General features: G+C 49.4%; 1 protein-coding gene across 1 annotated transcript; it reads left to right on the top strand.

Moving 5' to 3' along the window:
• Positions 1 to 5,507: 5,507 nt before the first annotated feature.
• Positions 5,508 to 22,734, top strand: Tmem9 (transmembrane protein 9). The gene is made up of 6 exons (XM_028773804.1): positions 5,508 to 5,568; positions 6,012 to 6,113; positions 7,131 to 7,222; positions 12,194 to 12,302; positions 15,070 to 15,201; positions 21,749 to 22,734. Exons 2-6 carry the CDS (start codon positions 6,048 to 6,050, stop codon positions 21,899 to 21,901), a joined length of 552 nt encoding a protein of 183 aa, XP_028629637.1. The 5' UTR covers positions 5,508 to 5,568; positions 6,012 to 6,047; the 3' UTR covers positions 21,902 to 22,734.
• The last annotated feature ends 1,132 nt before the right edge of the window (positions 22,735 to 23,866 follow it).

Genomic DNA, 23,866 nt, shown 5'->3' with positions numbered 1-23,866 from the left:
CCAGCCCCAATTAAATGTTGTCCTTATAAGACTTGCCTTGGTCATGGTGTCTGTTCACAGCAGTAAAACACTAAGACAGAAGTAGGTACCAGGGACTGGGGTGTTGCTGTAATAGGCCTGACCATGCTTTTATTTGAAAGAATGTGGATTTGGGGACTTTGGATTTGGAAAGCAGTAGAATGCTTTCAGTGAGGCTTAATGGGCTATCCTAGTAGGAATATGGAAGACATTGGTGCTGGGGGTGATTTCAACTGTACAGACCTGGCCCAAGAGGTTTCAGAGGAGAATTTCAATATGTGGCCTAGAGACTGTCTCTGTGGTGCTTTGGTGAAGAATGTGGCTACTTTTTGCCTTTGTCTGAAGAGGCTGCCTGAGGCTAAGGTGAAGAGACTCCGATTAATTGCACTGACAAGGGAAGTCTCAGAAACACCCATCATAGACGTTGTTCTCTGGTTAAGTCTTATGAAGAACATTTTAAATAAGCATAGCAAGCTGAGAAAGGAAAAATATAAAATATATGGCTTGAATTTTAATGGGGGCACCAGGAAGTGAAATGGAGCTGAATCCTGTGTTCAAGGATATTAAATTAAATTAAGGGAGTAGTGATGTTGGGGCAAGATTCCACCCAGCTAAATTTAGGTCCAGGCATGGTAGTACAAGCCTTTAATCTCAGGAGGCAAAGACAAGCAGATCTTTGAGTTCAAGAACACTAGAAGCAATTTGTTTTCAGTTGGCAAGGCCAGCAATATACCTTTACAATTTTACCTCAAGGGTATATTAACTCTCCTGCTCTGTGTCGTAACTTAGAAGGTACCTTGATTGTCTGTCTCTTCTACAAAATATCACGCTGGTGCACTATATTGATGACATTGTGCTGATTTCACCAAGTGAACAGGAGGTAGCAACCACTTTGGACTCATTGGTAACACTTATGTATATCAGAGGATGGGAAATAAATCCAACCAAAATTCAAGGACCATCTACCTCAGTGAAGCTCTTAGGAGTCCAGTGGTGTGGGACATGCAGAGATATTCCTTCTAAGGTAAAGGATAAGTTATTGCACTTGGCCCCTCCCACCACCAAGAAAGAAGCACAATGTTTAGTGGGTCTATTTGGATTCTGGAGACAGCACATTCCTCACTTGGGTGTGTTACTCAGGCCCATTTACCAAGTGACTCGGAAAGCTGCTGGCTTTGTGTGGGGCCTGAAACGGGAGAAGGCTCTAACAGATCCAGGCTGCAGGCTGTCTACCACTTGGACCATATGATCCAGCAGATTCAATGGTACTTGAGGTGTCAGTGGCAGACAGGATGCTGTTTGGAGCCTGTGGCAGGCCCCTGTAGGTGAATCAAAGAAGACACCTTTGGGATTTTGGAGAGAAGCTCTACCATTATCTGCAGACACCTGTTCTCCCTTTGAAAAACAGCTCTTGGCCTGCTATTGGGCCTTAGTGGAAACTGAAGTGGAAGGTTTGACAATAGGACACCAAGGTCCCATGGAACCTGAACTGCCACCATGAGCTGGGTGTTATCGGACCCTCCGAGTCATAAAGCAGGGCATGCACAGCAGCAGTCTGTTATCAAATGGAAGTGGTGTATACGTGATCGGGCCCAAGCAGGTCCTGAAGGCACAAGCAAATTACATGAAGAAGTTGCCCAAATACCTATGGTTTCTACTACTTTTACAATGCCATCTGCTGCCAAGCATGTACCTATAGCCTCATGAGGTGTCCCCTCTGATCCGCTGACTGAAGAATAGAAGACTAGGACCTGGTTTATTGATGGTTCTGCATGTCATGCAGGCACCACCCAGAAATGGACAGCTGCAGCATTACGGCCCCTTTCTGGGACAACCCTGAAAGAGCCGAGTGAAGGAAAATCTTCACAGTGGGCAGAACTTCAGGCAGTACACATGGTATTACAGTTTGTGTGAAAGAAGAAATGGCCAGATGTACGATTGTTCACTGACTCATGGGCTGTAGCCAAATGGATTGGCTGGATGGTCAGGGACTTGGAAAGCTCATTATTGGAAAATTGGTAAGAAAGATATCTGGGGTAGAAGCATGTGAATAGATCTTTCCAAATGGGCAAAGGATGTGAAGGTATTTGTGTCCTATGTAAATGCTCACCAAAAGGTGACTTCGGCTGAGGAGGAGTTCAGTAATCACATGGATAAGATGACCCGTTCTGTGGACAGTCAGCCTCTGTCTCCAGCCATCCCTGCCATTGCCCAACAGGCACATGAACCAAGTGGTATGTGGCTGAGATGGGGGTTATGCTTGGGCTCAACAACATGGACTTCAACTCACCAAGGCTGGCCTGGTTACAGCTGCTGCTGAATGCCAGATCTGCCAACAGCAGAGACCAACACTGAGCCCCAGATATGACACCATTCCCCAAGGTGACCAGCCAGCAATCTGGTGGCGGTTGACTACATTGGACCACTTCCCCTGTAGAAAGGACAACCTTTTGTTCTTACTGGAGTACATACTTATTCTGGTTATGGATTTGCCTTTCCTGTACGTAATGCTTCTGCCAAAATCACCATTCGGCCGAGGACTTACAGAATACCTTATCCACCATCATGGTATTCCACACAATATTCCTTCTGACTAAAGAACTCACTTCACAGCCAGAGATGTGCGACAGTGGGCCCAGGGTCATAGAATCTACTGGTTTTACCATGTTCCCCATCATCCTGAAGCAGCTAGTCTGATAGAAAGATGGGATGGCCTTTTGAAGACACAGTTACAGCACCAATTAGGTGCCAGCAACATGGAGGGCTGGGGCAGAGTTCTTCAGAAGGCAGTATATGCTCTGAATCAGTGTCTGATATATGGTACACCTTCTCCCATAGCCAGGATTCAAGTCCATAGTCCAGGAACCAAGGGGTGGAAAAGAATAGTTCCACTCACTATCATTCCTAGTGACCCACTAGGGAAATTTTTGTTCCCTGTTCTCACAACTCTAAGTTCTGCTGGCCTAGAAGTTTTGGTTCCAGAGCAGGGAGTGCTCCTAGCAGGAGCCACAACAAACATTCCATTGAACTGGAAGCTCAGACTTCCCCCTGGTCATTTTGGGCTTCTAATGCCTGTAAACCAACAGGCCAAGAAAGGAATAACAATGTTAAGAGTGGTGATAGCTCCTGATTACCGTGAGAAAATTGGATTGCCTCTCCACAGTGGAGGTAAGCAGGATTATGTCTGGAGTGCAGGAGATCCCTTAGGGCGTCTCTTAGTACTACCATGTCCTGTGATTAAAGTCAATGAGAAACTACAACGTCTTAATCCAAGCAGGATGACAAAGGGCACAGACCCATCAGGAATGAAGGTATGGGTCACTCCTCTAGGAAAAGAGCCAAGACCTGCTGAGGTGCTTGCAGAGAGTAGAGGAAATACAGAATGGGTAGTAGAGGATGGCAGTTATAAATACCAGCTAAGGCCATGTAACCAGTTGCAGAAACGAGGATTATAAAGTAATATGAATGCTTCTGTTTTATTTTGTACATTTGTCTCTCTTCCAATTTCTTTAACATCAATTGGTATTTAAGTTGAGATACTAAAAGAATGTTCCCAAGGGACAGGGACATTGCTCCATTGTAAATTTACAAATGTGTTTGCTATTGTACGAGGAATAGTTTTATCATGTTAGGCGTATTCATGACCTTGTTATTGTTTCATGTGGACATGAGATATTATTTGTGTCAAGTTGACAAGGGGTGGATTGTAGTGGCTATTCCTGGTTGTCAACTTGACTATATCTGGAATGAACTACAATCCAGAGTTGGAAGTCTCACCTGGGATCCTGATCTTGAGGCTGGGAGATACAAGTTTCTGACCTGGATCTTGTCAGGGAGCTCTTGAGGCACAGTGGCTACGAATCCAGGAGACTAAGGCAAGGAGATCTCTGAGTTCAAATACAGCCTGGGACAAAACAAGTCCTAGGTCCAAGTGCGTTAATACACACCTTTAATCTGGGCCACACCTTCTGCTGGAGACCTATGTAAGGACATTGGAAGAAGGAAGATTTTCTCTTCTTTGCCTGCTTGCTTTGTGGGACTGAGCAACTGCTAGATCCTGGGACTTCCATTCACAGGTGCTGCTGACCATTGTTGTGGAGTTGGACTACAGACTGTATATCATCAACAAATTCCCTTACGATGTACAGACTACCCATAAGTTCTGTGACTCTAGAGAACCCTGACTAATACAACCATTGTTTTTTGTTTTGGGGTGTTTTTCCCCAATAAATATCAAGATATACAAGAGCAGAGACAAGGCTAGTCTCCCCCTTCCGCAATCAGTTTCAGTGTCTTGTATAGTACTCGACACAACAGTGCTTAAATAATGTGTCAGGGGAGGAAAACTCTTTTGTGTTCCATGAATCCATTCTGGCCATATGACTATTCCTCCTTACAGGAACCCCAACCCATCAAAGCTGAAGGGACACTTAGCTAAGGAAACTAGTACCCAGAGAGGGAATGCGTGGTTTCTAGGGTAACACAGGAGTCTAGTTCAATGCAGGGCTGAGGTCAAAGCTCAAGTGTCCTCACTGCATGGCCCCTGGACTCAGATGACTCCAGTTTCCTTCACTGCTGATAAGAAGTTCACATCTGGGCTGGAGAGATGGCTCAGCGGTTAAGAGCACTGACTGCTCTTCCAGAGGTCCTGAGTTCAATTCCCAGCAACCACATGGTGGCTCACAACCATTAGTAATGAGATCTGACGCCCTCTTCTGGTGTGTCTGAAGACAGACAGCTATACTGTGCACAAAAGTAACAAATAAATCTTTAAAAAAGAAAAGAAGAAGGGGAGGAGGAGGAGGAGGAAGAGGAGGAGGAGGAGGAGGAGGAAGAGGAAGAGGAAGAGGAAGAAGAAGAAGAAGAAGAAGAAGAAGAAGAAGAAGAAGAAGAAGAAGAGGAAGAAGTTGTTCACATCTGTTCCTCTGCAGCCTGTAACCTCCTTCTGGTCCCAGACAGGCCTAGTACACCTTGTTTCAATTTGCCAGGCCTTTAGAACCAGTGCAGGCTAATGAGGCACAGCCCCCTCCAGCTCCATGCTTATTACTAATCCTGTATGCCCTCTTTGGTGAATGTCTTTGTGTGTAGAAATAGAGACTGGGCCCTTGAGTTCCTTGTTAAAACAAAACAAAACAAAACAAAACAAAACTGTGGCTCTTTAAATAATATTTTCAGACTGTGCATAAGCACAATAGTCCTTGATCTTGTTCTAAAATTACTATTGTTACTAGCTTCGTTTCTAAAATGCGTTCCTTGAAACAGTTAGATAGTACAAGGCGAGGAAAAACAAAGCACTCTGGGAGGAGTTAACAGGACCCACAGTGCTAGAGCTTCAGTTTTCAGTAGGAAAGGCAGACATTCCCTTTTCTTGCTAAATCCTGGTAGAGAAAAGCCTGCCTTTCCCTAGAGTGGAAGCCTCCCGGACCAGAAGAAGGTGGGTCTTGTTGTCTTGACGACTAGCGATGTTGGGCTGAGCAGCGGCTGTAGCAGCCAATAGATGCTGGAGGGGTGGAGCCTGCTGGTCTGTGGCGGCTGCGGCGGAGCTTGCAGGTTGGTGGACCCGGCATTGGGGGAGGGGTGCGGGGTCGCAGGGGCACTGGGGGTTCCCAGCCACCCCAAATTCGTAGGCAGGGTGTGCAGTACTCTTGGCGGTCGGAATCGGGGCTTCTCGTTGGGCTAGAGCGGCGCTATCAGGGCGGTGGAGGCAGAGATGGCGGAGGGCGGTGGGAGGAGAGGTGAGGGTCGGAGCGGGGCCTGGTGACAGGATCTGGGGACTCTGGGCGGCTGTAACCGCAAAAAACTCCCTCTGCTAGTGCACAGATAGCTTTTGAGAGCTGGACTTGGTGGGTAGAGGGAAAGGTTTAGAAGGCCCAGGAGTCCTGGAACTCAGCCCCCTTCCCTCGTCCGGCAAAGCTGTAAAGAGGCCGAGGGTGCTGGCTCTGTTGTGACCACCTTCCCTTCTTCCGACTCCATGTTTCTTTTTATCCCCTCAGGCGTCTAGTCTTGCTGGCTCAGCAAGGCCGATAAGCATGAAGCTGCTGTGTTTGGTGGCTGTGGTTGGGTGTTTGCTGGTGCCCCCAGCTCAAGCCAACAAGGTGAGGGAAGTGGGCCAGCTGCATCTTGTTGCTCTAGCGCCGGGCCTGCTGGGCTGCCACCGAGGTCGCCAAAGCGCCACCCTTACCCCTCCCCCACCCGAGGACCCTCCTTGGGGGCGGGGACCTTACCTGGGGCAGGGTGCAGGCCTTCCTAAGGGGTGTAGGGAGCACAGGCTTCAGACCAAACTAGCCCTAGGTGGAATTCTCCGCAAGCAGAAAAGTTTGTTTAGAGAAGTTACCCAAGTTCTGTCTTCTTTTGCTCTAAGTAAAAACAGCTGTGGCCGAATCTCCTGCTCAATTTGATAATCAAATCATGTAATGCTGTAAAATGCTCTGAGTGTAAAGGCACGCACAGATGGGAGCTTTGGCTTCAAAGCTAACCCAGCTGCACTCTGGACTCCACAGAGTCCAGTGCTGGATTCCATTCCTTCCGGGTAGGAGACCAGCAGCTAGATTTTGATAATGTTTGAGGATCTACGCTTTCGATTCTGACTCTCACTAAGACATTGACATAACGTTGAGTATTAGGGCTTGTCTCTTTGCTCTTCGAGGAATTCCTATCAGGAGCCTTCCCGTGGTAATATCTCAGTTTTCTTTATTCATCCCTTTCCCCATTCTAACCTATGGAGTTAAGACAGAATTGGGGGGAAGTCTGGCCACCTGGCTCACCAGACAGAAAGTACACAATTGTAGGCCCCAGGGTTGAAAAAGCTTGTCACTTTGCTTGCTATACGTTTCAGCCTCTACTCTCTCCTCCCCTCCCTACATCACTTCATAGATGGCAGGCAGCCTTGGGTAACTTCTGTGAGTTTGTTTTATACCAGAGAGGCTTCTTTCTTGAGGACCTAGTGGAGGAACACTCTTCCTGTAGAGCCAGTCCTTGATGAATTGGGGATGAGAAAATTCAAAAGCATGTATATAGTCACCTTACAGAGCCGAGCACAAGACTTTGCCAGCCCATCTAGACTCTGAACCCAAGCAGGACCCTTCCCTGCTGTTTCTTCTTTTTCCTTCCAGAGCTCTGAAGATATTCGGTGCAAATGCATCTGTCCACCTTACAGAAACATCAGCGGGCACATTTACAACCAGAATGTGTCTCAGAAGGACTGGTAAGACACTGTAAATGGCTGGCCCCTGGCTATGTCACCCGACTGAAATTATCAATGCTTACTAGATTTCTTATTCTAGAGATAAGTTACCCATTTCTGTGGAGAGCCTACAGAGGAATAATTTGTCCTTAACTGTTTGATAACAAAATCCAGGTATCTTGGATTGCAGCTGAGGAGGTTGGGTTTTGTCATTTTGCTTTGAATTTAAATCTCTATTGCTATATGTTGAATGGAAGAGACAAGGCAGGTGTGTACACTGTACACTTTTGCACAGCTCTTTACCTGTGTGCTCTGTTCGTCTCAAGCAACCTTCTAAGGTAAAAGGAGTAGATATTCGTCCCATTGTGTAATTGTATAGGTTCAAGTCCAAAGATCTTATGTTTCTTATGTCTCTGGTCTTGAATTCATTTCTTAGTCCCTTACTTAAAAAAACAAAAACAAATTAAAAAACAAAAATAAAAAACACGGAGTGACCAAGAATTCATTCAGGTAAAGAAAACCAGTGAAAGGAAGTATAAACACAGTGCTCTAGAAGGAATAGTTTAAGGAGCTATAATCGTTTGGAAAAGAGAGAGACCCGGAGACATCTAGTGGGTGTTCAGGACAGGGGGAAAGGCTGTCATGCTGAGGGGAAGGGGCATTTGGGATTGGAACCAGAAAGGCTGGGGATGGTGCCATAGTGTAGAAGTAGGCCCAGTGGATGGAAGCTTCAGGGGAGTGGACCTCAGCGTGGGTTAAAAGCCATTTCCAGCGCTGGTAGTTTTAGGATGGGAAGCTTCATCCTTGAAGACATCAGAGTACAGACTGGGTCAAGTCAGAGCATAAGCGTTGAATGAGGGTGGGGCACGGTTGCTGCTACTCGTACATCAAGGATCGCTAGGTGAGCTTTGAGAAAATACACAGTCCTGGCACTCTCCTGCCAAGATTTTGGTTCAGCAAATATGGTAGTGGCGGAGGGGTAACCTTTGCTTGGAGTCCTTGAGGTGCTCACGATGCCATTGATCCAGAGAACATTTGAGAGTTTTCAGGCTGGTTGCTTTCAAGCTTCTGGGTGGCCATTTCTGAGAGGCAGTCTATGTGGATGCGTAGACTCTTCCTAGATCCCAGTCTGGCTTTGTCATTTGTTTCAGATTACTTAATCTCCACTGTTACTATGTGTATGCCGTACCTGCAGAGGCCAAAAGAGGGCCCTTGGATCGGTTCTCTTAGAACAGGAGTTGCAGAAGCTCATGAGCTGCCATGTGGATGCTGGGAATTGAACTCAGGTCCTTTGGAAGAGCAGCCAGTGCTCTTAACCACTGAACCATCTCTCCAGCCCCACATTTGATTTCCTTATGAGTAAAGTATGGTAATTCTTTGAGTGTGAAGTGTGTGTATGTATGTGAATTTATATAGCACTTAGGATGATACTGTACATGCTGACATATATGTTAGCTGATGTTATTAATAATAATATATTATCATTCTTTGTAGAGGTTACATAATTACGTTATTTTATAGCCCTGGAAAGTGTGGCCTTCTCCTAAAGCACTCGTCTAATTCTTGTGTTTCTTCTGACCTGATGGTGGTATTAAAATAATTGCGGCCTGGGAAAGACCCCAGTGGACTCCTGCTCATCGACAAAGACACTACACTGACCCCACTTCCTTCACGCAGGCTGACTGTGCTACTGGCATATTTTAGCAACACTCTCTGGGGTTATAATAGGACCTGAAAACCCAAGCTTGGTTGCCCAGAGGATGGGATCCTCCCTAAAACTTTCAAGCTGTAGTTTATCCCTTCCCTTTATAAGCAGACTTGGGGGACTGTCTGATGAGCAGTCTCACATTAAGAACCTATGTCAGCAGTTCCTTCCCTTAAGGGTGTTGGGTAGAGACTGAAACTCCAGGGCTTGTCCATACTGACCCTGGCTGAGAACCATCACGGATTTACTTGGTGACCATTGGTGGAGTGGAGATTGACATGGTCCTAGCATCTTAGTGCCAAGGCTAGAATTAAAAGATCTTCAGGTCCAGTGCTCCATGCAGGTGTTCAGATTGAGGTCAGCACTCAGTGTCATATTAGTGTGTTGCTGGTTTTCTGTCATCTAGTGTTGAAAAGAATATAATCACATGCATGTAAAGAGGCCCTCTTGGTGAGTCTATTAAGAAATGTTGCATAGACAAGTCCCAGGATTGAGGTGTTAAAGTAGGATCCTTCTACAAGCACAGTCTACCAGGGAAACACAAGCTGTGTGGTATATGAAGCCAGAACTGGACTGGCTGAGAGGCCCTGCAAACCCTTCCTTCCACCACTTGCCTCCTACACAGTATTTCTGTGCTACCCAAAGGGGCGCAGTTGGAAAGACACCGATCAAGCTTAGCTTTCCATCGTCAATGAAGAGTCCGAGGCCCAGGGAGGTTTAGTAAGTGACTGATGTCACAGACTCAGTAGAAGAGAGAGAAGTATACCTGCCTTTCTCCTGCACTTTCTTCCCCAATGTTCCCTGCCCAGTCCTCAAACGGTAAATGGAAATATGTACGATTTCGGTGACTCTCAGGAGAGCCAGAAAGTACAGAAATATTTCAGCTTCTAATTGCTGTTCCCTGTACCTGTTTGCAGCCTATTTCCCTGGGCACCAGGATCCCAAGTTGAAGAATTAAAGATGGTTTCCTAACACTACACCTGGGGTTTCTAGAATACTCACAGATCCTGTAGCTATGGTGTAGTCTTTCTGATCCAGAGCTCTGTGTGGCTCAGGAAAGGGAGAAGAACTCTGCTCCCTGGAGGCTTGGTTTGTTGGAGTAGGGAAGGCCACATTCACTCTGCACAGGAATCATGAGAGATTGATTTTGTTTGTATTACTTTTAAGAGGCAGTTTCACATGTTTAATACAGCCTTGAACTCAAGATCGACTTGCCTTAGTTCCCAGAGCACTGGGATTACAGGTGTACACCACCATGTCTGGCTCACTATGGCCTTGTCTGTGAGTGATTCCCAGGTGATGTGCAGATGTGCAGGGCCTCAAGGCAGTGTCCTAAAGTACAGCAAGGAGGTTCCTGTTCCTTCTGTAGAGGATAGAGTGTCACAGCTGTTTCCCAGAGGTGGAACCAAGATCATCAGAGGATTAGATAACAGATGGGTACTACATCCTGGACTCAAGGAGAAACAGTCTTTTGAAGGACCTTCCACTCTTTTTTTTTTTTTAATTTACTTTATGTATGTGAATACACTGTTGATCCCATTACAGATGGTTGTGAGCCACCATGTGGTTGCTGGGAATTGAACCCAGGACCTCTGGAAGAGCAGTCAGTGCTCTTAACCACCGAGCCATCTCTTCAGCCCTGACCTTCCACTCTTATTTCAATGCATGTTCTTGCATCATTGGTGCCTCTGCCAAAACCCTAGCCTGACAGCTTGGAATATCAGGCCTGATTGTATTCAGGGAGCCATGCTTGCCTTTTGTAGAAGTTCCATCAGAACTGGAAGAACCTTTTAAAGTGACCTGTATCTCCATGTGTCAACCACAGTATCTCACAAGATGGTTGGGCCCGGGGTTCAGACAGTGAAGGCGGGCTAACTTTAACACAATGCCTGCCTGCTTCACCTCTTTGAGCCTCTGAGTGGCCTATTTTCTTCCTGGTGATAGTGCATTTTCTTTGGGTCTTTTGGTTGGAAACCTAATGATCTAAGGAAGTTTGGAGATAAAACCTAACTGCACAGCTGGGCTCAAGCTGGGCAGAGACTGAGTCAGCTACTGGTGGTGGCCAAAACCTCACAAGCATAGTGAAGCTGCCATTTTTGCTGTCCTGGGCTTGTTTCCTTCATTTTAATGGAAAATGTGTCCATGTTGCTCAGGAGCACTGCTGGTGACAGTGAGCGGAGGAGGCTGGCTCTCAGCTTCTGATATAGTTGGCACTCACCCACTGAGCCAACATGGGACATGAAGGGGTGAGGCAGGGGATGGGAGTGTGGGTGGGTGGGAGTGTGGGTGGGCGGTCAGACCTTAGGGCTGAATCATTCGACTGGAGAAGGTAGGGTGGCCAGATTGGGCTGCGGTAGGATAGGGCCAGAGATGGGCTGTGAAGACCCAGTGGGGCAGTTTGTTTGCCTGGGCACTAGAGGAACTATGGAGGCACTGATTGGTTTTAAGCTGAAAAAAAGATGTGGCAGGAATCCCAGTTTGGTAAGGTCACTTGGTGCTCTCACTTGGCTACCATAGGACAGTGGTTCTAGGCAGGGCCAAACTAGAGGTCAAGGAGCAAGGAAAAGACATTTGCCTGAGAAAGATCATGAGAGCTCCAGCTGAGAAGTGCCAGTGGCAAGGAGTAAGAGGGTGGACTTCAGACATTTACGATTCCTTAAGACGGTATTGCTGCATCCACGTGTCTCATCCCATGATTCCTGTTCTGTTTTTAACATTCCAAAGCCTCATGCGTATTTGGTAGATTTTTAGGTGAAGAAAGCACTGTCACAGATCACTCCCAGGTTTGACTTGACTGGCACAAGAGACTCTGCAGGTTACTTGTCTGTCACCCCGACCTCAGAGGGACAGATCCCACAGCCGGTGGTGCGCAGGACTGACAGCTGGGGTCAAAGTGCATGCATGTGGGGATTATGGCTCCTAGGGGCAGTTAGGTGGTAAGCACAGTCGTCAGTGGACCTGAAGAGCTCAGCTCATCCTAGGCTAGAAGGCTGATGGGACATTTGGATGGGAGACCCATGAGCTGGGTGCAACCTGCTGGAACAGATGAAGCCACCAGGAAGCACAGCACATGAGGAGAAGGCAGCTGAGGACAGGGCTTTAGGACCATTGATGAGTTTTGTACTGGCACAGAAATACACGTGACCATGGCCAGGAAGGGGGCTGTTGTCTGGGAAAGCCCTTCCTGGAAGTTCCCACCTATGGGCTTATGCCTTCAGCATCCTGCTAGCTGCCCCTGGAACTCCATGTGTGGGACCCTTTGTCAGTCCTGTCTGTCTGTGTTGCAGCAACTGCCTGCATGTGGTGGAGCCCATGCCAGTGCCTGGCCACGATGTGGAAGCCTACTGCCTGCTCTGTGAGTGTAGGTACGAGGAGCGCAGCACCACAACCATCAAGGTACCGCTGTGGGTTTACGGGCTGCATCCGCTCGTCTCATCCCGTGATTTCTGTTCTGTTTAACATCCCAAAGCCTCATGCAGATAAGGGACCTGGTTCCCACATTTTGGGTGGGGTGGGGTTGGGGCTCCTGTGCAGTGAGAGTGGGAGCTTTCACAGCTGCTTCAGACTCCATTTTCCCTCCAGAGCAGTGGTTCTCGACCTTCCTAATGCTGCCACCCTTTAATACAGTTCCTCGTGTTGTGGTGGGCCCCCACCCCCACCATAAAATTGCTTCATTGATACTTCATAACTGTAATTTCACAACTTTTATGAATCCTAATGTAAATATCTGATATTCAGGATAGCTGATATGTGGCCCTCCCAAGGGAATCATGACTCACAGGTTGAGAACTGCTGCTCAAGAGAGAGGGCACTGAGCACACCTCCTCTGAGTGCCTGACTGTCAGGATACAATGCACAGTGCTAGCTAGGACTAGACATAGACTCCAAGCAAGCTTGCAGGTTATCCTAAATGATGTTACTCCCCTTTGAGAAAGCCTCCGTGACCACATAAGGTTATTGGACTTTAGACTTGGAGTCTTTTACTTTTTCCTGAACCTGGATGAACTGAAGACAGAAGTGATAGATATGGCCCACTCCAGATATGGAGAAGGGTACTACAAAACCCTTGTCTGTCCTTCTATTATAAGGCAGGACTCAGGCCTGTCTAGAGGCTGTGAAGCCAACCATCCTCTGACAAGCAGAGAAATAGCATCAGAAATAATTCACCTGAGTTTAAAGATAGCAAATTCTTCCTTGGCGCCTGCTTTTGAGGCATGTTTAAAGGGGAGCTTGTCTTCACACTGTCCCTCCTGCCTGTCCTAGGGGGCTGTGGCCCTTTCTGGACTGTAACTCCCTGTATTCCTCCTATTTATGTGGAAAATGGCTGTGTGTTATCCCCTAGCCCTGTCAGGCTGGGCAGGCTGCCCTCTGTTCACCCTCCTGCCTGGGGCAACCTCTCTAGAACCTCTCCTGACGGTGCTGAACTTCCTTCATAGGTCCCACCCTTTAGAGACCATTTAAATGCTCAAGACCTTCAGTTCATAGCCCAGTGTCACTTCTTCCCCGTGGAAGGGAAGGTGCTCCCAGCATGGGAAGCATATCAGCACAGGCTCCGCATCCCTCTACCTCGAAGCCCCAAGCACGAGTGTAGATTTCCCTCTCCTTTCTCCATCTTGGGTGTAGGCAACAGTCCTGAGTGTGAACTGCTACTGCTGCCCCAGTTCAGGAGGAAGGGGGTTCAGCAGAGCATGGCTTTTGACAAAGCTGAGAATTGAGATAAAAAATCCTGAAATTCTCTGTTTTCTGTTTGTACACGTGTCCATGTGGAGGCCAGGGGTGAGCTTTGAGTGTATTCCTCAGTTGCTTTCTGCCTTGTCTTTTGAAACAGACCTGGAGCTTACGAGTTGGCTAGGAAGTCCTGTGTCCACTCTGCAGCATGGAGTACATTGCCACACACCCTCACGTCTGGCATTGTTTGAATGTGGGATCCGGGAAATGTAAACTGTATCCTCATGCTTGCAAGCAATCACTTCACTGACTGAGCCATCTTCTTGGCCCGTAGTGTGGATTGGTTTGTTTTTGAACCTCTTTTTTAGAGTCAGGGCCACCGCTGAATCAGAAGCCAGCAATGGCTAGGCATTTTGGGTGGGTAGAAAAGGTACTTGAGGTGTAGCCAGCAAAGCCAGGTCCATGTTTCGTGTCTGTCATTCACCTGCCAGTCTTGGGGCCCTGGGTGAGTTCTGAGGATCTGCCATTCAAGTATGGTAATCACAGCCCATCTGGGCCATTTCAGGCTGAGTGGAAGTGCTTCTGTGGTCTTAATAACTAAGAGATTTGTGACACAGGAGAGCAACCATGAGTGCTGAATGTCACATAGGGGCCTCCAGGACCCATATTTCACACTGAGTTAGTCTTATTGAATTTGTCCTTTAAATGTTTTTGATTAAATTTGATTTGTCTGTGGTTGAGGTACATGTCACAGCACACATTTGAAGCACACACAGAACAACTTATGAGAGTCAGTCCTCTCCACTGTGTGGGGCCACCCTGTCATCAAGCTTGGTGGCAGGCACCTCTATCTGCTGAGCCATCTTGCTGGCCTGCATTTGTCCTTCCCAGAGGACACAGTTACTCTAGCTTAGGAGGCTCCATATGAGGGAGATGAGAGAGGTAGTCATCTTCCCCTCCCCCAGCCCCCAGGATGCAGCCTCTAGCTTTCCTCCCATCCCTCCATGCGCAATGACACACCAAGCATGGAGCAGCACACCCTCTCAGGACACAAGCTGCTGCCTCCCATCCTGCACCCACAGTGAGCCCAGCCTGGATTCCCAGGCTTACTCTTTTTGGTCTCTGTTCTCTAGCTTCCTCAGCTGGTCCTCCTTGCTCTGGCCTAGTTTCTCATGAATCTCTATTCTTTGATATAAACTCTTGTATAGCCAGATGGCCCCTGTCTCTTACGTCACCTCAGAGCCTCTCAGGTACCTAGCAGCAAGTCTCTTCTTCTGAAATCTTGGTGCCTACTGGAATGTTCCTTGTCACTGAGTGGTCTCAGGCCAGCACAGAGCCTGTGGTGTGGGCCACTCCCCCTTCCATCCAGGCCCACATCGCCTCCTAGTACCAGTCTGTAACTGGATGGTCACTGGCAGCCAGGGTGGATACAAGACTAGAAACAGGGTCCTGACTCTGATGCTGGGTCACTGAACAAGGCTGATGTCTTCCGTAGGTCATTATTGTCATCTACCTGTCTGTGGTGGGGGCCCTCTTACTCTACATGGCCTTCCTGATGTTGGTGGACCCTCTCATCCGAAAGCCAGATGCCTACACTGAGCAGCTCCACAATGAAGAGGAGAATGAGGTAACTTTGGCTCTAAACCTAAAGCAGGGGTGTCCCCCCTCCCCGCCCCTGTCATCTTCAGGTTGCTTTTCCCTGTCCATTTTCTCATACTTCACCAAGCTACAGCAATTGCCCTTTGTCCCTCCAGATGCAGTAGGCGGGTGGCCCTGAGCTTCCCTGGCACCTGGCACCAGGCAGCCTCAGTGCATGGTTACTAGGCTGGGGTGAAGAGTCAGGGGGAGGAGGGTGATCTACCCAGGGTCTACTGCATGTAGGGACACATGGCATGTTGCCTGCTCAGATTGGGGTCATGTATACTGAGGACTCGGAGGTGGCAGGTTTTTTTATTCAGGGATTCTACAAGCATCTGTCAAGTGCTTGCACTGTTCTAAGCTTGGCTGTGGGGGCTGGTGGCAGAGAAGGACCTCAGAAGCTAGAGGGGCCAGGTGGGTGGTGACCACCATAGCCATGGATAAAGGCAGGATTTGGATTTCTTGAATAGGATAGGATAGGAGTGGTGGCAAGTAGAACTGCCCAGAAAGTTCAGCCAGATTAATGAAGGCCTTAAATGTCAAACTAAAGAATTTTGACTTCATATGATAGGCAAATAGGAAGCACTATACCAGGCAGCTTGTATACCTGTTTGAGGGACATCGTCCCTGTAGCCTCCTTGCTGGAGAATACTACTGTGTGTCAGCGGCGTGGGGATTTGGCACAGGTACCTCGGTGTGTCCAGATGAGCACATGGCAGGAATGTGCCTCAGCCATGTCCACTTGGTACCTGGGAGATTTCACTAAAGAAACCAGAAGATGGCTACCTTAAGAAGGAAAAAAAAAAAAAGTGGAATGTGCCAGCTGCCTTCTGATGTTTATAGAGAAGAGTTTGGCCTGGAGGGGTAGAAGGGCCCACCCATAGGTCAGAGTGGGAGATTTAACAGGACCATGTCAGGTGTGTTCTTACACAGTTTGATGGTAAAGAAGAGGGCCTCCTTTTAATATAGTGAGTTGTGGGTCACTGGAGGTGACCGGCCTAGGCCAAGCTGTCCTAGGCAATTACAGTTTGAGAGGTTTTAAAGTTCTACATTGGAGAGAAAGGAAACCGCAAATCCAAGTGAGAGGACCCTGACACTCGGGGTCTGTGTGAAGCCTCTCAGGTGGTAGGGTCTGGGCTAGCCCAGACAGTGAGGATGAGGACAAGCAGGGAGGCACTGGGAGCCTGCACCCCCACCAGCCTCCTGCTAGCATGGATTTGGCCAAAGGTGGAGCAGAGGTGACAAGCCTCACCCCCCAACCCGCCTGGAGGTGTAACTAGGGAGGTGGTGGCCCTGGCAGTTGGGTGGTCTGTGTTCAGGAGGAAAGCTCGCTTGCCTACCCAGTTATTAATGTAGAGTAATCGCAGCTCTGATAGGAGAGGAGCATCACTAATAAACACGGGGCGATTAGGGGTAAGGTGGTAATTGCAGTCCTGGCCGGGGGATAATTGAGAGATGCAGCCGATGATTACATAGCTCGCGCCATGATTCCCGAGGAATGCATGGCTCTTGGGCATGGCCTTGCCGTGTCTCCTGCCATCCCATCCTAGATATGGAGCCAGGGGAAGGGTGGCTTGCCATCTCTACGTCTGAGACTAGGCCTCTCTTCCTACCATAGTCTATCTGTGGGGAGCTTCAAGGATGTGGAATCAGAGTAGGCTCTCCCTGCCTGTGGGATTGGCCTGGTAGGAAGGAGTCTAAGTATTGCTGTCTGGCCATATAAGGGGTTGCAGCAGGCTGTCACTGGCAGATTCAAGCCAGAGCTTATGAGCTCAGTCCCATCTGTAGAGGACAGGCAGGAGGAACTGCTCATCTCCCACCCAAGGCTTCTAAGGGTCATAAAATGTCATATTTAGTTTCTTGGAGACTCTGATCTGTCAGAGTCAGCTTGCTCTGCTTGGTCCCAAACTCAGGTGTTGAGAGTGGTGGGGTGTGGAGGGGCAGGAAGAGCCTCATCCAGTCCCCTCAGAGTGAGCCAGAAAATGCTGTGCTCTCATTACCTGGAATCTCTGTTCTGTCCCCTGACTTCCTGTTATTCTCCAGGGTGTCCAGGCGTAGGTGCCTGTGGCTCATGGCTTCCATCCTCTCCTGCTGTGTTCTGAATCCTGCGGGCGGTACTGTGGGGAGATTTAAGAACTTTGGCCTGTGCATAGGCTTCAGCCCTGAGACAGCCGAAACCAGATGACTGGGCCAGGATCACAAAAGCAGGCAGTTAAAATCTGACTTTGAGGGATGATAGTCTTTGGGGAAGGGGGTTACTTTTGGGGAAAAATCCTCTTTAAGGTCCTAAAAGAGGTCCCTGAGTTAGGAGGGAAGGCTTCCTAGTCGAGAGGGACTTTGAGTGCCGCTCTGAGGGCTGATGGGAGAGTGAGTACTGTACCTTGTTGTGGAAGCTGGACTAGACTAAGGGCGCTTTCTTACAGGGCAGTGGGCTGGAGGGGTGGGGCACATACTGTGCCCCCTCGATCAGCACACAAGGAAGGTCTCCATGGCTGCCTTCTAAGTAGCTATGAAGCCAGGGCCTCTGGGCTGATTAGTGGCCTGGACAGTGTTTGCCTAAGAAGAAACCTCGCCTGACCCAAAGGAACTTACCTTTCACCTCAAAAAGGGAAAGTTGGAGTGAGCCCTGGGCCTTCCTTGAGATGTCACATGAGCTTATACAGCCTAGCCTCAGAAAAAGCAGTGTCTGGTCCTCAGGGGCTTCCCTTTCATGCTCCCAGGAGCTTGGGGCCCAGGTAGAAGTGAAATTTGATAGCCAGTGTTTGTTAGGTTTGGGGGGCTCCTGGGCTCTATCACCCCAATTCTTGTAGGTAGGAGCTCTCCTGACGGGGGCTAGGGGCCTCTGGCAAAGAAAGGGAGGCATCTCCCCACAGCTCAGCCCAGTCCTCAGAGGGAGATAAAAGCCTGTCGTGCTCCCTTTGAAAGCCCTGGCAGAGCCTCAGTGGGCCTGGCTGCTGGGCGCTGCCTCCCTGGATTCCAGTGGCATTAGACCTAATCCCTGGGCTCAGACGCCCTTTGAAAGGAGGAAGCCAGCATGTTTGTGGGGGACAGAAACAGCAACAGAGCTGTTTCAGATGTACAGAGCTGGCCCCCTTTGAAGAGGGAGAAATGAGGGTTTCTCTGAGGCCCCTGCTGTCTCTGCCACTCGCCCCTGAGCTCTGACAGGGTCTTCGAAGTTCTCACTCCAGTGGGGGCAGTGCATAGAATTAGTTCTGAGAGGCTAAAGATGATGGGAACTAAGGACATGGAGGGCCAGACAAAAAGAAAGCCAGGGTCTCCGAAGACTGGCCTCCCTTCTGTCTGTGGATGGATGGCAGTGTGCACTAAGAATCCTGGGTGCCCTGGAGTTTGGAGAACACTGGTCCAGACTGTTTAAATAGCCTCCTTACCCTGAAAATAGATTAGGAAGGTATGCAGTTCAGCAGATTCTTCTAGAACACCTTGGGGTTGGACTGCTCAGCACGGTTGAGAGTGGTCCTAGTTGGGGTCCCAGCTCTGCCACTCACTGCCCTTGCTCCTGAGCTGGGGTATAGTTTTCTAAGCCTGGAGTAGACAGAGTAGCTCTTGCCTCTGGGCCACTGTTGGGGTCGTGCACTAAAGGCTTTTGCAGGCACTGGGGTGCTCTCGCCTGGAGAGCTGGGCCTCTGGCCACAAGTAACCTGCAGCTACCTGTCTTTGATCTACCTCTGGTGTGAGTCCTGCCTGCTTCTCTGGTTATCTGTATGATTTCCTCTTGGGAAGATCCAGCCAAAGACAGAAGCAACTGAGTCCTAAAGCATGAGATCCCGGGGTGTGAGCAAGTTCAAATGTGGTCCTCTGAAGCTAGGTGACCTTGGTTTGCAAGACGAGTTCTCCTTCAGAGTCTAAGTTTCATTGTGCACAAGTTGGAGCTGATATTACCCATTTGCCGTAGGAGCCTGTGAAGTGCCTGGGAAAGAGCCTGGTGTATAGTGGTGTATGCTTGTCAGAGTGACATCGGTCTGGTTACCTAGGGAACCAGTACATTCATGTCCCACTGTGAGAGGGGCTCCGTCCACCCCCTACCCTAACTATCCCTGCCTCCCTGCGTTCCTCAGACCCAGCCCTGATGGGAGAAGAGGGCTTAAAGGCAAGAATGACTTTCCTTGCTGCCCCACCCCCATCCCCATTTACCTGCCAGCTCTACTGCCGAGCAGGCAGGTGAAAGGCCATCTGTAGGTCTTCTTGGGAATAGATGTGGCTACTCTAATACTTTTTAATCAGACTATTAGCCACGAGAACATAGAGGCTCTCAACAGCAGCTTTCTCCCACTTGGGAGCTGTTTGCTGAGACTTCACCTGAGCGCTGCCAAGCGGAGCTGTGGTAATGTGAGTTATAACACACTCCCTCAATGCTCTTCTCTGACTCTATCCAGCTCCCATTTCCTCAGACAACCCAAGAGCAGAGCTGCTGCCCTCGCACCCTCTCCAGCATGCACAAGTGACCCCAGGCCTGCCCCCACCAGGTTTACACCCAGGCGCTCAGAGCCAGAACCCTCCAGGGCAACACGGGGTCTAGAATGGACAGGAGTAGGAGTGTGGACGAAAGCAGCTCTCGGGCCCCCAAAGCTGGACTGAGGTCCTGGGGGGACAACTGTTACTCAGGCAGGCTGATTTTCGGTGCCCACCACAACCCCACAGCCATGCTAAGAGCAGTCTGAGCCAAGCTGCCTTCTTTGCTTGGGCCACTTAGGCAGTGCAGCCAGTCTGGGGAGGAGCGGAGTGGTGTAGGCCACAATGACTGTTCAGAGGCAGCTCCCCTGATGGTAGTTGGCCTGCCTTTCCCCTTCTCTGCCTCAGTGGACTCCTGAACCAGCCTTTGAGACTCCCAGCACTGACCTTGAGTGCTTCCTATCTCCAGAAGCTGACAGACTTTCTGCATTCATTGTGTCCTTGAGACCACCTCAGTCTCCCTCCTGTATTAGAGAGATTGGCTCTGACTCACCTAAGGCTGTGTATCTGGTAGGAGTCAAAGCCAGGTGTTTTAGAGTCAGCACCACTGTGCTGAACTCCCAGGGAGGAGGCCACTTGAGCCTCGTTCTGTGCTTGCCAGTTCACTTGACACATGGGTCTCCCCCTGACAAACGCCTCTAGTAGTCACACTATGGTATTCAAGCACATTAGATCACTAAAGGAATTTTGTGAGACATGACTAGGATTTTTGTTTGAGTTTGCTTTTTGGTTTGGGCATAGTTGCTAGAAATTGTACCTACAGCCACACTCGTTGCTAGCTAGTGCTTTATTTGCTACTCTTTAAACATGGTCTATCCTGAGACAGCATTTCACTAAGTTCTTCCTATTTGCCTTAAACTTGCTATCCTCCTATTTCTGCTTCCTGGGTAGTTGGGGTTACAGGACTGGGCCTCATTTGGCCTGTCAATGATGCCCCACTCAGGGTTTTGAGCATGGGCTCCCAGGGGACCATCTGTAAGTCACCTCAGAAACAAGTGAGCCTCAAGACGAATTGCCCAGCACTATGCTCCAAGGATAAGCCTGCCCCAGCCCTTTGCACCCCAGCCTCCTCTCTGCACTGCCAGCCTGTCTGTCCCTTCCCCCTCACCCTGCACCCCAACCTGGCAGCAGTTGAGTGACAGAAGCTATGCCAGCTCGGGGCATTAGAAGCAAAGTTGCATTTACTGGGCGGCTCTGGGCTTAGAGGGGTGCACTAATCCTTTAAGAGATATGTGGCAGGAGATGAGAGGCGGGGAGAGCTAGGGAGGAAATCCCCATGGGCTGTGGGCCTGGCCCTCGGCTCTGATTCTCCCCCAAAGATCAGCTCTGGGTCCTGTAGGAAATGCATGGGCTCTGGAACTTCAGAGGCAGAGGAGTGAGAATTAAGGGAAGAGTGACGACAGAAGAGGAATGGGTCTGAGAGCAGAGGGGAAGGGGGACAGGGAAACCGGCAGAGGGACAGAGAGGAAGCAGAGCTGCCAAGCAGGGGACTGGCCGACCGTCACAGCAGGCCCTGTGTGTATGTGCATGCATGTGTGTGTCTGTGTCTATATGTGTTCATGTACCCTCTCCAAGAAATTCTGTAGCTGTAATCTGTGCTGAGTCCTTAATAGACCCTATAGTTAGACCCTGGTCCTGGCCTTCTTTTTATCCCCTGGGCAGTAGGACAGAGAGGAAGTATGCAGATGAGTATTTGCCCTGTGCATTTGGGTGCATAGCTCTTGAAGTCTTGGCTGATGTACATGAGGTCTTGAAGCCAATACTCAGTCCTTCTCCTGAGACAGGAGTGGACCTGTGCTTAGGGTGGGACCTAGACTTGATCAAGCCAGCTCTGCTGGAATTACTAGGACCCCAGAAAATGCTGCTGATTCTTAGAGACACTGAAGCTTTCTGGTCAGGCACACTGTGGAGGTCTTCAGATGACAAGGCAAGGCCCTCACGGAGCCCACAGTCCTTCTGGAATTTGGATTTTGTAGGTCACTTGGTTCCATGGTAGACTTTAAAGATCCAGAGCCCTGACCCATCTGCCCTCATTTCAGATCATTTCCTTTCTTGTTCCAATGCAGGATGCCCGCTCCATGGCAGCAGCCGCTGCATCCATTGGAGGACCCCGGGCGAACACCGTCCTGGAGCGAGTGGAAGGCGCTCAGCAGCGTTGGAAGCTGCAGGTGCAGGAGCAGCGGAAGACCGTCTTCGATCGACACAAGATGCTCAGTTAGACAGTTGCCATGGTTGCATCCGGGACCCAGGCCATGGCTACCAGCTTCTGGGGCTCATTGCAGTCTTCCCTGGGTCTTCCCTTCAAATGCCCATGGCATTTGTCTTTCTTCCTCTCTAGAAATGTACTCGACTGTTATAACTAGGGAGTGTGACTGGGTCTCTGGTCTCTAGTGTCTCTGCAGGTCTGTGGGGTAGAGGGGAGGGAAGGGAAGGCAGAAGGGAACAGAGACACGTGAGGTGGCCACATGATTGGGTGGAACTCATGCCTCCTGTCTTCGCCACTCCTCCCAGTTCCACATCTTACGGACGCTTACAGCTCTTTGGGAGATGGAGCTGTGTCATCAAGAGCTCGGTGGGTGTGAGGAAAGTATGACCCAGCACTCAGCCTGTGCTCTAGGATGCTGTGGTCCCCATTCCCACCGCCTCTAGTGCCAGTACTTTAGCGTGGCCTGGCCCCAGCCTCAGGAACTGTTGTGGTGCCACTGAGACCGTGGTCGTCTCCAGAGTCCACCTGGAAGCCTGCTTCCCTCTCCTCAGCTCCTGGCCCACTGATGCATGGCAGTGCCCATGCATGCTGGCATACTCAGCAGCTGTCACCTTACTCCCATCCCAGGCTGCCGTGAGGCCTCCCACCTCTCCCCTGTGACTGCAGCTGCTGAGCCATAAAGTTGGACCATCTGACCCAAGGCTGACAGGGGACCTGAGTACCACGGCTTCTGTCCTTGGATGGCCTCTTGTCCCTGAATTTCATTGTACCATGCATGAGAGAGAAATGTTTGTCTTTATGTTGTCTGTATATCAAAGAAGCCATTAAACTGTTTTATTTCTCAAATGTTCTAGATCTCAAGGGAGATGGGGAGCCATGAGAAAATGTTCTGCAAATGATCTGGTTAGGTGTGCTGTCCCATATGGGGGACAATACATTGTCCTAGGTGGATTCAGATATAGGCAGAGCTTTGCAAAGCCAGGATGGACTCTTGCCACCTGCTGAGGAAAGAGGCACAGGCTGTTTAGGGTATTGCCTGTGTGTGTGCACGCCACAAGGAGACAGTAGGAGTCGTGTTCACTTCACCTTTGAAACTGCACAGTGCCCGCCTGGTGTCACTCATACCCTACAGACCCATTAAACGGTGTTCCTTGCAAAATGTCTCCAAGTGAAACCCAGATAGGGAAGGATTAAGAGTGTGAGCAAGAAAAATGTGCCCCAGACTAGTCAGAAGCTTCCAGAGTGGCCACTCAGCAGAGTCCAGCCCTGGCTCAACTCAGGCCTACATGTGGATGGTGGGAGGTGTCAAAGGCTCAGGCACACAGGAAGTGCCTGTAAGGAGCAGTATGTTGGATCAGAGTTGCTGTTCTTCGGGGGTTTCACTTTGAACGTGCATGGAAGATGTCTGTGAAGCCTTTGGTTCTTTGTGAGGAGTTGAAGATGAGAGAGCAGTTTGAGTTGGGAGTTTCAATCTTTCAAGAACTGCTGAAGTTTAGTGCTATGTGTCAGGGGGATGGGAAGGGCTGGGACTTGCAGATGGGGCTTCTAGAAGGTTCAAAGAGATGGATCTGCACTCAGAAAGCTGATTACGAGATCCTAAGAAGTTGTCCCTAACTGGCACGCAGTCCCAGCCGGGGTTAACAGGAGGTATATGATCATGAATGTAAGGCCAGGGTAGGGACCCATGTTGAATACATTTCTCTGCTGCTAGTTAGCCTGGCATCTTCTAAGCCCCTCCCAGGGCTCATCACTCATTGGGAATCTTGAGGTTTTGATCCTCTTGTTTCATAGAAGAAGCAGATGGGTGCATTTATTTACCAATACTTCATCTGTAACCTGGAGTCTGGAATTGATAGAACTCCTCTTTGCAGCTGCTCTACCTGGAGGAGACCTTGAACATCGTCTGTGAGTCCCGGTAACTGCAGAGCTCTGCCCAGACTGGAAGTTTTAAGGATTTGTTGTGAATTAAGCACCCGAT

The sequence above is a fragment of the Grammomys surdaster genome, unplaced genomic scaffold (genome assembly GCF_004785775.1).
Source record: "Grammomys surdaster isolate TR1022 unplaced genomic scaffold, NIH_TR_1.0 234, whole genome shotgun sequence".
NCBI lineage: Eukaryota > Metazoa > Chordata > Mammalia > Rodentia > Muridae > Grammomys > Grammomys surdaster.
The sequence above is the reverse complement of the archived record's forward strand: the minus strand, read 5'-3'. Positions and strand labels throughout refer to the sequence as shown.

Coding starts and splice junctions, on each gene's coding strand:
- Tmem9 (XM_028773804.1), top strand. CDS start 6,048: ATGAAGCTGCTGTGTTTGGTGGCTGTGGTTGGGTGTTTGCTGGTGCCC. Junction 6,114..7,130: donor CCCCAGCTCAAGCCAACAAG/GTGAGGGAAGTG, acceptor TTTTCCTTCCAG/AGCTCTGAAGATATTCGGTG. Junction 7,223..12,193: donor AATGTGTCTCAGAAGGACTG/GTAAGACACTGT, acceptor TCTGTGTTGCAG/CAACTGCCTGCATGTGGTGG.